The 11,763-nt window shown below is 39.3% G+C and overlaps 3 protein-coding genes across 3 annotated transcripts in view; 1 reads left to right on the top strand and 2 right to left on the bottom strand.

Moving 5' to 3' along the window:
* Window positions 1-220: 220 nt before the first annotated feature.
* On the bottom strand, window positions 221-6,658 carry LOC128215473 (uncharacterized). The gene is made up of 3 exons (XM_052922157.1): window positions 6,600-6,658; window positions 3,208-3,751; window positions 221-1,033 (listed from the first exon to the last, which is right to left on the bottom strand). The coding sequence occupies exons 1-3, from the start codon at window positions 6,656-6,658 to the stop codon at window positions 221-223; spliced, it is 1,416 nt and encodes a 471-aa protein (XP_052778117.1).
* The window catches only part of LOC128214811 (tubulin polyglutamylase TTLL7-like), a 32,208-nt gene continuing 25,790 nt past the window's right edge, over window positions 5,346-11,763 (top strand). The window contains exon 1 of the mRNA XM_052921474.1: window positions 5,346-5,464. The gene's annotated coding sequence lies outside the window, so the exon portion shown is untranslated. The remainder of the gene's footprint in view (window positions 5,465-11,763) is intronic.
* LOC128215472 (circumsporozoite protein-like) lies at window positions 10,134-10,661 on the bottom strand. The gene has a single exon (XM_052922156.1). The coding sequence runs from the start codon at window positions 10,659-10,661 to the stop codon at window positions 10,134-10,136; it is 528 nt and encodes a 175-aa protein (XP_052778116.1).

The following is an 11,763-nucleotide window of genomic DNA, read 5'->3' as shown; positions in this document are numbered from 1 at the left end:
GGATGTATGTCTGGATGGTTGTCTGGATGTATGTCTGGATGGATGTATGTCTAGGTGGATGTCTGGATGTATGTCTGGATGTATGTCTGGATGGTTGTCTGGATGGTTGTCTGGATATATGTCTGGATGTATGTCTAGATGGATTTCTTGATATATGTCTGGATTGATTTCTGGATGGATGTCTGGATGGTTGTCTGGATGGATGTCTGGATGGATGTCTTTATTTGATGTCTGGATGGATGTCTGGATGGATTGAAGGGATTGGATTCGATGGACGTCTGGATGGATGTCTGGATGGATGTCTGAATGATTTCTGGATGGATGTCTTTATTTGATGTCTGGATGGATGTCTGGATGGGATAGGATTCGATGGATGTCTGAATGGATGTCTGGATGGATGTCTGAAGGATTTCTGGATGGATGTCTTTTTTGATGTCTGGATGGATGTCTGGTTGTATGTCTGGATGGTTGTCTGGATTGATGTCTGGATGTATGTCTGGATGGATGTCTGGAATGATGTTTGTTTGGATGTATGTCTGGATGGATGTATGTCAGGATTGATTCCTGGCTGGATGTCTGGATGGATGTCTGGAAGGATGTTTGTCTGGATGTATGTCTGGATGGATGTATGTCTGGATGGTTGTCTGGATTTATGTCTGGATGGATGTATGTCTCGGTGGATTTCTGGATGGTTGTCTGGATGGATGTCTGGATGTATGTCTGGATGGTTATCTGGATGGTTGTCTGGGTGGATGTCTGGATGTATGTCTTGATATATTTCTAGATGGATTTCTTTATATATGTCTGGATTGATTTCTGGATGGATGTCTGGATGGTTGTCTGGATGGATGTCTGGATTTGATGTCTGGATGGATTTCTTGATGGATGTTTGGATGTTTGTCTGGATGGATGTCCGGATGGATGTCTTTATTTGATGTCTGGATGGATTGATGGGATAGGATTCGATGGATGTCTGGATGTATGTCTTGATGTATGTCTGGATGGATTTCTGAATGGTTGTCTGGATGGATGTCTGAATGGATGTCTTTATTTGATGTCTGGATGGATGTCTGGATGGATTTCTGGATGGATGTCTGGATGGTTGTCTGGATAGATGTCTTTATTTGATGTCTGGATGGATGTCTGGATTGATTGATTGGATAGGATTCGATTGATGGATGTCTGCATGGATGGTGGTATGAATGGTTGTCTGGACGGATGTCTGGATGGATTGATGGGATTGGATTCGATTGATGTTTGGATGGATGTCTGGATGGATGTCTGAAGGATTTCTGGATGGATGTTTTTATTTGATGTCTGGATGGATGTCTGGGTGGATGTCTGCATGGATGTCTGCATAGATGTCTAGACTAGGGATGGAAACCGGATACCAAATCGGTATCCGGATATTCGTATCAAGTATTCGAATACTATCCGGATACTCGTATCAAATTGTTTTCATAATAAGTAAATTTCCTATTATATGTCACCCATCTTCTGTTATTTGACATAATTGTCCACTTAATTTATAATTCGTCATATGGCAATTTCACTTTTTCATTCATTCTTTCTCAGTCTTAATAATGTTATAATCAAAGCTAAACAGCTCATTTTACGTCATAAAACTCATGATGACTCCACATAAACACCTCGCGAATTTGATAGTCACTTCGGCCGAGGTGGTTGCTTGGGTACTGCCACGTGCTTTCGAGTTTGTTATTTATCAGCAGGTTTCATGACGCTTTGATTATTTGATAGTCGATTGTAATTTTATTTCATGACATTGTTTGATTTAATGCAATACATACAATTTTTGTGGTGTTTTGTAATGAAGGATATAATTGCGGGAAAGATAAGAAGACGAAAAGACAATCTGATTTTTATTAAATTACATGCGTGTACTTTTTTTATTTACCAATAAACTAAACATGTTTACATATCGTATGAAAAATAAAATACACTACACAAATAAAACGTCTGCCTCATGGTGGACTTTGAAGGCGTAGTCGGTGGACTGCATACGGGTTGTTTTTCATGTGATTTCTAAGATTTGAAGTTCCACCACAATATACCAGTTCAACCTTACACAGTTGACACACGACACTTTTACCATCCTCGGATTTTGTGAAATACTTTCAAACATTTGAAGTCAATGTTGGAGGCATATTTCCGTAGTCGTGATACACAGTGTGTGTATACCACGTGATAAATTGCGTCATAATTGCTACTTCGGAAGGCAATATTTTGCTTCTAATGAAGACTTTAAACAAAGATTACTTCACTATTTCTCCACCATTTTTAACGAAATTACGGATCCCCATCTTCGTTCGTTTTCCAGAGTTTGGTTGGGGGTTTCGGTTCTTAAAACACTTCGACAAACCTTTTCACATTACGGCCGTCTGCCAGAGCACTGTCAAAACATTATTTTGGAAGCAATTGTGTCGAAGTGTTTGATGAAACTAATTACCTTATCAAACTTCGGTAATAAAACGAAGGTGGGGCTCTTTAAGCGGCATCTAGACTGCCCATTGTTTTATTTACAATAGTGTGGTAAAGGAAGAATTATCATTGATTTAAGTCTTTATTTTAAGCCTTCCGACGTAGCATATATGACGTAATATATCACGTGGTATACACACACTGATACATGATTAACGATTAATAATTCAAAACACAATTACAAGATGCAAAATGATGGAAATTTGATTGAAAAGTGAAAAGATAAACAAATTTGTTTTTGTATTTATTGTTCAGATAGCAATAAATTATTCATGCATATTCATCAAAAATACGTTTGGTCATTAATAGCTTTGATTGCACGACCCATATCTTGTGATTGGACGATCAATTCCTACGGATTAATGATCAATCCGTTTAATATCGACTGGTGCAAATTAGTGTCAATTAAGCACATCTGAGATCATAAAACAACACTTGTCATTGTAAACAAGGTCATAGAACTTCTCAGGGTGCTGCACAAGGAGACAATATCACGCCTTGTGCAAACACCCAGTTAGCAGACGATTTGTGACACATACCCGCTTCGGGACAGACACTGTTGATCACCTGAAATATTTCATCTGAAAAGTTTTATAACAATTGCTATGTCTCTGCTAAGCTATTTCATTGAAATTTTAATTCTTAACGAATATTCGAATACCCATTTTGGTATCCGAATACTTGCGTGATATCCGTATATCCGGATACTCGGATATTCGCTTCCATCCCTAGTCTAGACGGATGTCTCGATGGATGTTTGGATGGATTCTGTATGGATGTCTGGATGGTTGTCTGCATGGATGTCTGTATGGATGTCTTTATTTGATGTCTGGATGGATCGAATGGATTGGATTCGATGGATGTCTGGATGGATGTCTGAAGGATTTCTGGATGGATGTCTTTATTTGATGTCTGAAGGATTTCTGGATGGATGTCTTTATTTGATGTCTGGATGGATGTCTGGATGGGATAGGATTCGATGGATGTCTGAATGGGTGTCTGGATGGATGTCTGAAGGATTTCTGGATGGATGTCTTTTTTTGATGTCTGGATGGATGTCTGGTAGTATGTCTGGGTGGTTGTCTGAATGGTTGTCTGGACAGATGTCTTGATGGATGTTTGGATGGTTGTCTGAATGGTTGTCTGGACGGATGTCTGGACGGATATCTGGATGGATGTCTTTATTTGATGTCTGGGTGGTTGTCTGGGTGGATGTCTGCATGGATGTCTAGACGGATGTCTCGATGGATGTCTGGATGGATTGATGGATGGATTGATGGGTCGGGATTGATGTCAGGATGCATGTCTAGATGGATGTCTGGATGGATTGATGGATTCGGTTGGCTTGATTTCTGGATGGATTGATGGATGGATGTTTGGATGGATGTCTAGATGTATTGATGGATTGAGATGGCTTGATTTCTGGATGGATGCCTGGATGGATTGGGTGGGCTTGAGTTCTGGATGGATGTCTGGATGGATTGATAGATTGCGTGGGCTTGATTTCTGGATGGTTGTCTGGATGTATTGATGGAATGGGGTGGGAATGATTTCTAGATTGATTGATAGGATGGGATGGGATTGAAGTCTTGACGGATGTCTGGATGGATGTCTTGATTGTTGACTGGATGGATGTCTTGATCGGTGTCTGGATGGATGTCTGGATGGATGTTTGGATTGATGTTTGGATATATGGCTTGATGGATGTCTGGATGGATGTTTGGATGGATTTCTGAATGGATGTCTGGATAGCTGCCTGGATGGATGTCTGGATGGATGTATGGAACGATGTTTAGAAGGATGGCTTGATGGATTAATGGATGAATTGATGGATGGATTGATGCGAAAGGGTAGGATTGGTGTCTGTATTGATGTCTGGATGGATGTCGGGAAGGATGTTTGGAAGGATGTTTCTATGGATTACTGGATGAATTGTTTGATAGGATGGGTCGGGATTGATTTCTAGAAAGATGTCTGGATGCATGTCTGGATGGATTGATGAAATGGGGTGGGCTTGATTTATGGATGGATGTCTGGATGGATTGATGGAATGGGGTGGTGTTGATTTCTGGATGGATTGATCGGATGGGGTGGAATTGATGTTTGGATAGATGTCTGTCATTTGATTGGTGGATGTCTGGGTGGATGTCTGGATGGATGTCTGAATGGATGTTTGGATGAATGCCTGGATGGATGTCTGGATGGATTTCTAGATCGATGGCTGGCATGGGATGGGATGGAAGTCTAGAAGGATTGATAGATGTCTGGATGGATGGATTGGTGGGATGGGGTGAGATGAGGTCTGGATGGATTGATAGATGTCAACCAACGAACGAACGATCGAATGAACGAATGAATGGATTATTAAATAAATTAATGGACCACGATTTAGGTTAAATCATAACGTACATTGTACTTTTTTCTTTTGATCGATTTATTTATTTGTACTGTCGAGTAGATAAATAAATGATTTTATTTCGAATTATTTGCTTGATTGATCGGGTGATTGAAATTTTGCTTGATTGGTTATTTTAATAGATCGATTGAATTGATTGATTGACTTGTTTGGTTGATTGTTTGACTGACAGTCAGACTGAGTGAATGAGTAAAGCAAAACGATTTATTTATTAAATCAATTCATTGATGGATATATTTGATTTGATTTAACTTGATTGACTGATCGATTGACTGATTGACTGATTGCTTGCTTGATTGATTTTTTTTATCAGTAAAGTTTTCGTTGATTGATCAAGTTGACACAAAACATTTGTCAAAGCGAGACAACTCGTACAAACTATTCCGGGTAACTAAGCAGCTTTGTTTATCACGTGATCTAAACAACATGGCGGACAACAAGTACCTGCTGGAAATATATGGATAATTGAACATTAATTAAGATATTTCTTCATGTTTTTGCCCTTACTATTTTTTAATTTGGGACTGGATTAGATCTTCAATTTCAGAGGTATTAGTCCAAAAAGAAAAAGAATAACACAAATTCGTGTAGCTTTTAAATTGAACAAAAATTGCTAGTTAAACTCGGAGTCAGACAGCAAACTATATACATGTTTACAAACATACCAGCAGAAAATAAAGTAGTTTGGTGATACAGAAGTCTGTTGGAATAGGACATCTTTCTGTTGCAAAATGTATTACGACATTAAAACTGCCTTGTGCCAGTACTGGCAATAGTCCAAAATAGTACATGTAACTAATGAAAAGACAAAGGTGTTTATTTTTTATTTTTGATATGACAAATCCTCACCATGTTAGTGGTTATAAATTATAACCACTAACATGGTGAGGATTTGTATAATGCACCAGTCAATTGTAACCACGCCCCCACCTCCAGGTCCGGGGGTTTACCGGGGATAGCCGGGGAAATGGGCCGTGTTTTTACCTTTCAGGTGACCCCGCAGTGCCTAGGGTCCCTGGGGTACGGGGGCATTAGGTGGGGATTTTACCATCTGTTCGTCCCGGCAGGGAGGTGATTTTACCTGGGGTTGGCAGGACCGAAAGTCAAAGTCCCCGCTAGTTACAATTGACTGGTGCATTAGAATCCCAAACTTAAGTTTTATTTAGACTTATGGACATGAAAGTGATCAAAGTCAGTTTTTCAATAGCAAATTAACAATGATTTCCACATGTACACTATGTACTGTACATAGGGTGATTACAAGAGAAGTCATTCCAACTCAAAATCACACCACTACAAAGTTGCGCCATACACAGAGAAGTCGCTCAACATATGGATTATATAGTACACATAATTATTGTCAAACTTTATGTGTAAGATTACAACTTATATTGGATACAACATTGTTTTTACATATTTTATTGATAAAGAACGATCGAGGTAACAATTCATTACCCTTAATCAATTATAAAACTAATGCTGTTAACTGTGCTGATCACACCTTACCTACACTATTGCCTATATAACTTAAATATGGGGCGACTTCTCTGTATACAGGGTTGTCAATAAGAACCGGCCGTCGGCCGAAATGGACGGTTCAAATGGAGTTTGGGCCAGTTCAAATTCGGAAGAAGAAAAAAATGATCGCGAGTTTTTTTGGTAATATAATGTATCATTATCTTACGATTCGGCGTATTTGTAGACGCAGTAGACGATTTTTTGTTTATCCAACTTTGTCGACATTTTGACACAATTCTGAACCATGACCTGTGACCTCAGGCGCGTGATCAATAAAATAAAGTTGTATTATTGGTAGTTAATTATAACTTGCAGCATTGTGTCAATTTTCTAAAGGAACATGAGACAGGAATGCCCACAAACCTGCGCAGTCAATGTTTTACGCATCTTTGATACCAATGACCTTATTTCACGATTTTCCAAAATTCTTAAAATAGTAACATAGTGGTTTTTTTTAGTGCATTGTATTTATCAATGTTTATACTTCATGGAAATGAATTTATAGCAAATCCATGAAGCTATCGATAAAGGGTGGATCTCCGTATCTATGAAGCTATATGGATAGATAAGTAAATTTGCGTATCTATGAAGTAAAGGGTTATTACATACTCCCAAAATGCCCCAGAATGCAGGAAATGAAGCGCTGAATTTCAAAATTTTCCGGGGAGGGGCGGGGGGCATGCCCAACGATCCCCCTAGCTGGCGATCCCCCTAGCTGGCCGCCTACTTTTCTGTTTCATTTGTTTCAACAAAAACTTATTGACAACCCTGTGTATATGGCAGGACTTTGTAGTGATGCTACAATGTAGTTTGTGTTGGTACGACTTCTCCTGTTACCTATAGGGTCACAATAAAGTTGGTTTAACTTATAACATGTGCATGTAACCTACAAAATGGTGTCCAGTTTCATTTCTAGTTTTATGGGCTTGAACCATGCTATCACAAGCCTTCTAGTTATACAAGGTTACACCATGATTTTCTCACATCCATATATATGATATAGGCCTTCTAGTCAATTGTGACACACTCAAACTATGATTGTCTAACATAGATCTACTACATCAAACGATGATTGTTTTTCACAGGTCTTTATAGTTTGACTATCATTATTGCTATCATGAGCCTTCTACATGTAGTTCTACAGGCTTACACTGATTGTCTCGAATTTGACTTCTAGTTTCAATGTCTCAAACTATAATTGTATAACATACCCAGGCCTTCTATAGTTTGACAGACTCAAACCATGATTGTCTCTCACAGGCCTTCTAGTTCTATGGGCTCAAACCATGGTCGTCTCTCACAGGCCTTCTAGTTCTATGGGCTCAAACCATGATTGTCTCTCACAGGCCTTCTAGTTCTATGGGCTCAAACCATGATCGTCTCTCACAGGCCTTCTAGTTCTATGGGCTCAAACCATGATTGTCTCTCACAGGCCTTCTAGTTCTATGGGCTCAAACCATGGTCGTCTCTCACAGGCCTTCTAGTTCTATGGGCTCAAACCATGGTCGTCTCTCATAGACCTTCTAGTTCTATGGGCTCAAACCATGGTCGTCTCTCACAGGCCTTCTAGTTCTATGGGCTCAAACCATGATTGTCTCTCACAGGCCTTCTAGTTCTATGGGCTCAAACCATGAATGTCTCTCACGACCTTTTAGTTCTACGGGCTCAAACCATGATTGACTCTCACGGCCTTTTAGTTCTACGGGCTCAAACCATGATTGACTCTCACGGCCTTTTAGTTCTACGGGCTCAAACCATGATCGTCTCTCACGGCCTTTTAGTTCTACGGGCTCAAACCATGATTGTCTCTCACAGGCCTTCTAGTTCTACGGGCTCAAACCATGATTGTCTCTCACAGGCCTTCTAGTTCTATGGGCTCAAACCATGATTGTCTCTCACAGGCCTTCTAGTTCTACGGGCTCAAACCATGATTGACTCTCACGGCCTTTTAGTTCTATGGGCTCAAACCATGATTGTCTCTCACGGCCTTTTAGTTCTACGGGCTCAAACCATGATCGTCTCTCACAGGCCTTCTAGTTCTATGGGCTGAAACCATGATTGTCTCTCACGGCCTTTTAGTTCTACGGGCTCAAACCATGATTGACTCTCACGGCCTTTTAGTTCTACGGGCTCAAACCATGATCGTCTCTCACGGCCTTTTAGTTCTACGGGCTCAAACCATGATCGTCTCTCATAGGCCTTCTAGTTCTACGGGCTCAAACCATGATCGTCTCTCACAGGCCTTCTAGTTCTACGGGCTCAAACCATGATTGTCTCTCACAGGCCTTCTAGTTCTATGGGCTCAAACCATGATTGTCTCTCACAGGCCTTCTAGTTCTATGGGCTCAAACCATGATTGTCTCTCACAGGCCTTCTAGTTCTATGGGCTCAAACCATGATTGTCTCTCACAGGCCTTCTAGTTCTATGGGCTCAAACCATGAATGTCTCTCACAGGCCTTCTAGTTCTATGGGCTCAAACCATGATTGTCTCTCACAGGCCTTCTAGTTCTATGGGCTCAAACCATGATTGTCTCTCACAGGCCTTCTAGTTCTATGGGCTCAAACCATGATTGTCTCTCACAGGCCTTCTAGTTCTATGGGCTCAAACCATGATTGTCTCTCACAGGCCTTCTAGTTCTATGGGCTCAAACCATGATTGTCTCTCACAGGCCTTCTAGTTCTATGGGCTCAAACCATGATTGACTCTCACGGCCTTCTAGTTCTATGGGCTCAAACCATGATTGTCTCTCACAGGCCTTCTAGTTCTATGGGCTCAAACCATGGTCGTCTCTCATAAATTTTCTAGTAATATGGGCTTAAACCATGTATGTCTCTTGTAGGCCGTCTAGTTTTACCGGCTTAAACAATAAATGTCTCTTGTAGGCCTTCTAGTTCTATGGGCTCTAACCATGATTGTCTTTCATAGGCCTTCTAGTTATATGGGTTTAAACCATGTATGTCTCTTGTAGGCCTTCTAGTTCTACTGGCTTAAACAATGAATGTCTCTTGTAGGCCTTCTAGTTCTACGGGCTCTAACCTGATGATTGCCTCTCATAGGCCTAATCAAAGGAAATATCCTATCTTTAGCATTCAATTCTAAGGAGGCATGCTCAGGTCCCGATAAGGACATATGGGTTTTACCAAAAAAGGACAGGGTGCAGAGCTATTTCATAACTCTTTTGCTAAACCCTAACTTCTTGGAAATATTAAAACAGTACTTGCAAGAATGGTGTACATTGTATTGAAATACAAAGAATTGCATTTTGTCTGTTTTGTTGCTTCAAAGACCGTATGTAAAATTGTTAAACATAATCAACACTTTCAGTAAATAGGTAAAAGGTTTAAATTGATTAACATTTTTTCAATTCACTCCTAATCTGGTTTTGTGTGTATTTAAACTCGTGTCTAACCTTGGGTTAAAAGCTGCTATACAATGCAATCAGTGAAAATCAGTGCAAAAAATGTTTGTTTGTAGTGGCTTGTCATTCACATTCATCAGTGGGTGGTTGGGTGGGTGGTTCTATAGTTCTTTCTTTTGGCACAATGCTATAGGAAGGCTGCATAAAAAATGCCCCGTTCAAATACCAGCCACTGTGAGGCTCCACATTTTCATTCATCAGCTGGTCATCAGTAACTTGACATTCTCATTCATGAATGGCTCGACATTCTCATTCAACGGTGGCTTGACATTTTCATTCATCAGTGGTTGACATTCACATTCATCAGTGGCTCGACATTTGCATTCATCAGTGGCTCAACATTCTCATTCATCAGTGGCCTGACATTCTCATTCATCAGTGGCTTGACATTCTCATTCATCAGTGGCTTGACATTCTCATTCATCAGTGGCTTGACATTCTTATTCATCAGTGGCTTGACATTCTCATTCATCAGTGGCTCGACATTCTCATTCATCAGTGGCTCGACATTCTCATTCATCAGTGGCTCGACATTCTCATTCATCAGTGGCTTGACATTCTCATTCATCAGTGGCTTGACATTCTTATTCATCAGTGGCTTGACATTCTCATTCATCAGTGGCTCGACATTCTCATTCATCAGTGGCTTGACATTCTCATTCATCAGTGGCTCGACATTCTCATTCATCAGTGGCTCGACATTAGCATTCATCAGTGGCTCGACATTCTCATTCATCAGTGGCTCGACATTAGCATTCATCAGTGGCTTGACATTCTCATTCATCAGTGGCTCGACATTCGCATTCATCAGTGGCTCGACAATCGAAAAAATTATTAAAAAAGCATTCATCAGTGGCTCAACATTCTCATGAATCAGTGGTTTTACAATGAGAATGTGGCATGACTGATAATACCAATGTCCATATAAATGCATGACTGACACAATCACTAGTCTAGTGTGTAACGTTCTTTAAGTTACATTCAAGCCATGTTATTAATGAGTGTAAGAAAAACTATTGTAGGCTCAAGAACTTAAATATTTAGCGAGTGTCACAAATCAAATTTAAAGATAAACTTAAAATGAAATGAAATGTCTCTAAACTGACCAATATATCCCTTGGTTTCGAAGGAATATGATAACTACTTAGAAACATTAATTAAAAAAGCGATCGTACCACTTGTACATGTATGCTGATAAGATGGCTACATTAAATAAATAAATAACCTATCCACTTTCATCCCATCTCAGATGAAAGCATTCTTTCTATATAGCTACATGTAGTTACTCTTCTTAAGGGTAAGTTGTCCCTTAAAGCCCAGATCCACCTAACCTACTGAAAAGCAGCAAACCAAGAATTATTTATGGATGGCCTTTAAGTTCTATAAATATTGTATTTATCTGTGACTCGACTCTCCTTTGATCTGACTTCATTTATTTATTTATATCGGCTCAGGATAGATTGAAAATCGTAAAAATTGCATGTTAATCATTTGAAATAAGTGGGATTTACTTGCATGAATAGTTTAATTTGAAATTCCGAAAGGTGAATTGAACATTTTTCTTGAAGCATATTTTTCCTTTATGTAATATATTAAATCTGATCTTATTTGTTTATTTATTTATATCAAAAGGATAAATTGGAAATTGTTAGCTTTTAAAATCAGTTGGATTACCATACATAGACATTTTATAATTTGTTACTACAAGTTAATGAAAATACATTTATTGTATCATATTTATCCTTTATTTATATATTACATCAGTTAAAATACCTGAACAATAAAAGTGCATTTGAATGATCTTCGAGTGAAGGTTATTAAAAAGTCATAGGCGTTTTTTCCGTAACACCGCCTATTAAAATGACTTAAGCTCATGTTAAATCTGAAGCTATTTATAAAATTACATCGCC

Source organism: Mya arenaria, chromosome 13 (assembly GCF_026914265.1).
Source record: "Mya arenaria isolate MELC-2E11 chromosome 13, ASM2691426v1".
In the NCBI taxonomy this organism is placed as follows: Eukaryota; Metazoa; Mollusca; class Bivalvia; order Myida; family Myidae; genus Mya; species Mya arenaria.
Note: the sequence above shows the minus strand (reverse complement) of the source record. Positions and strands in the feature narration are given on the sequence as shown.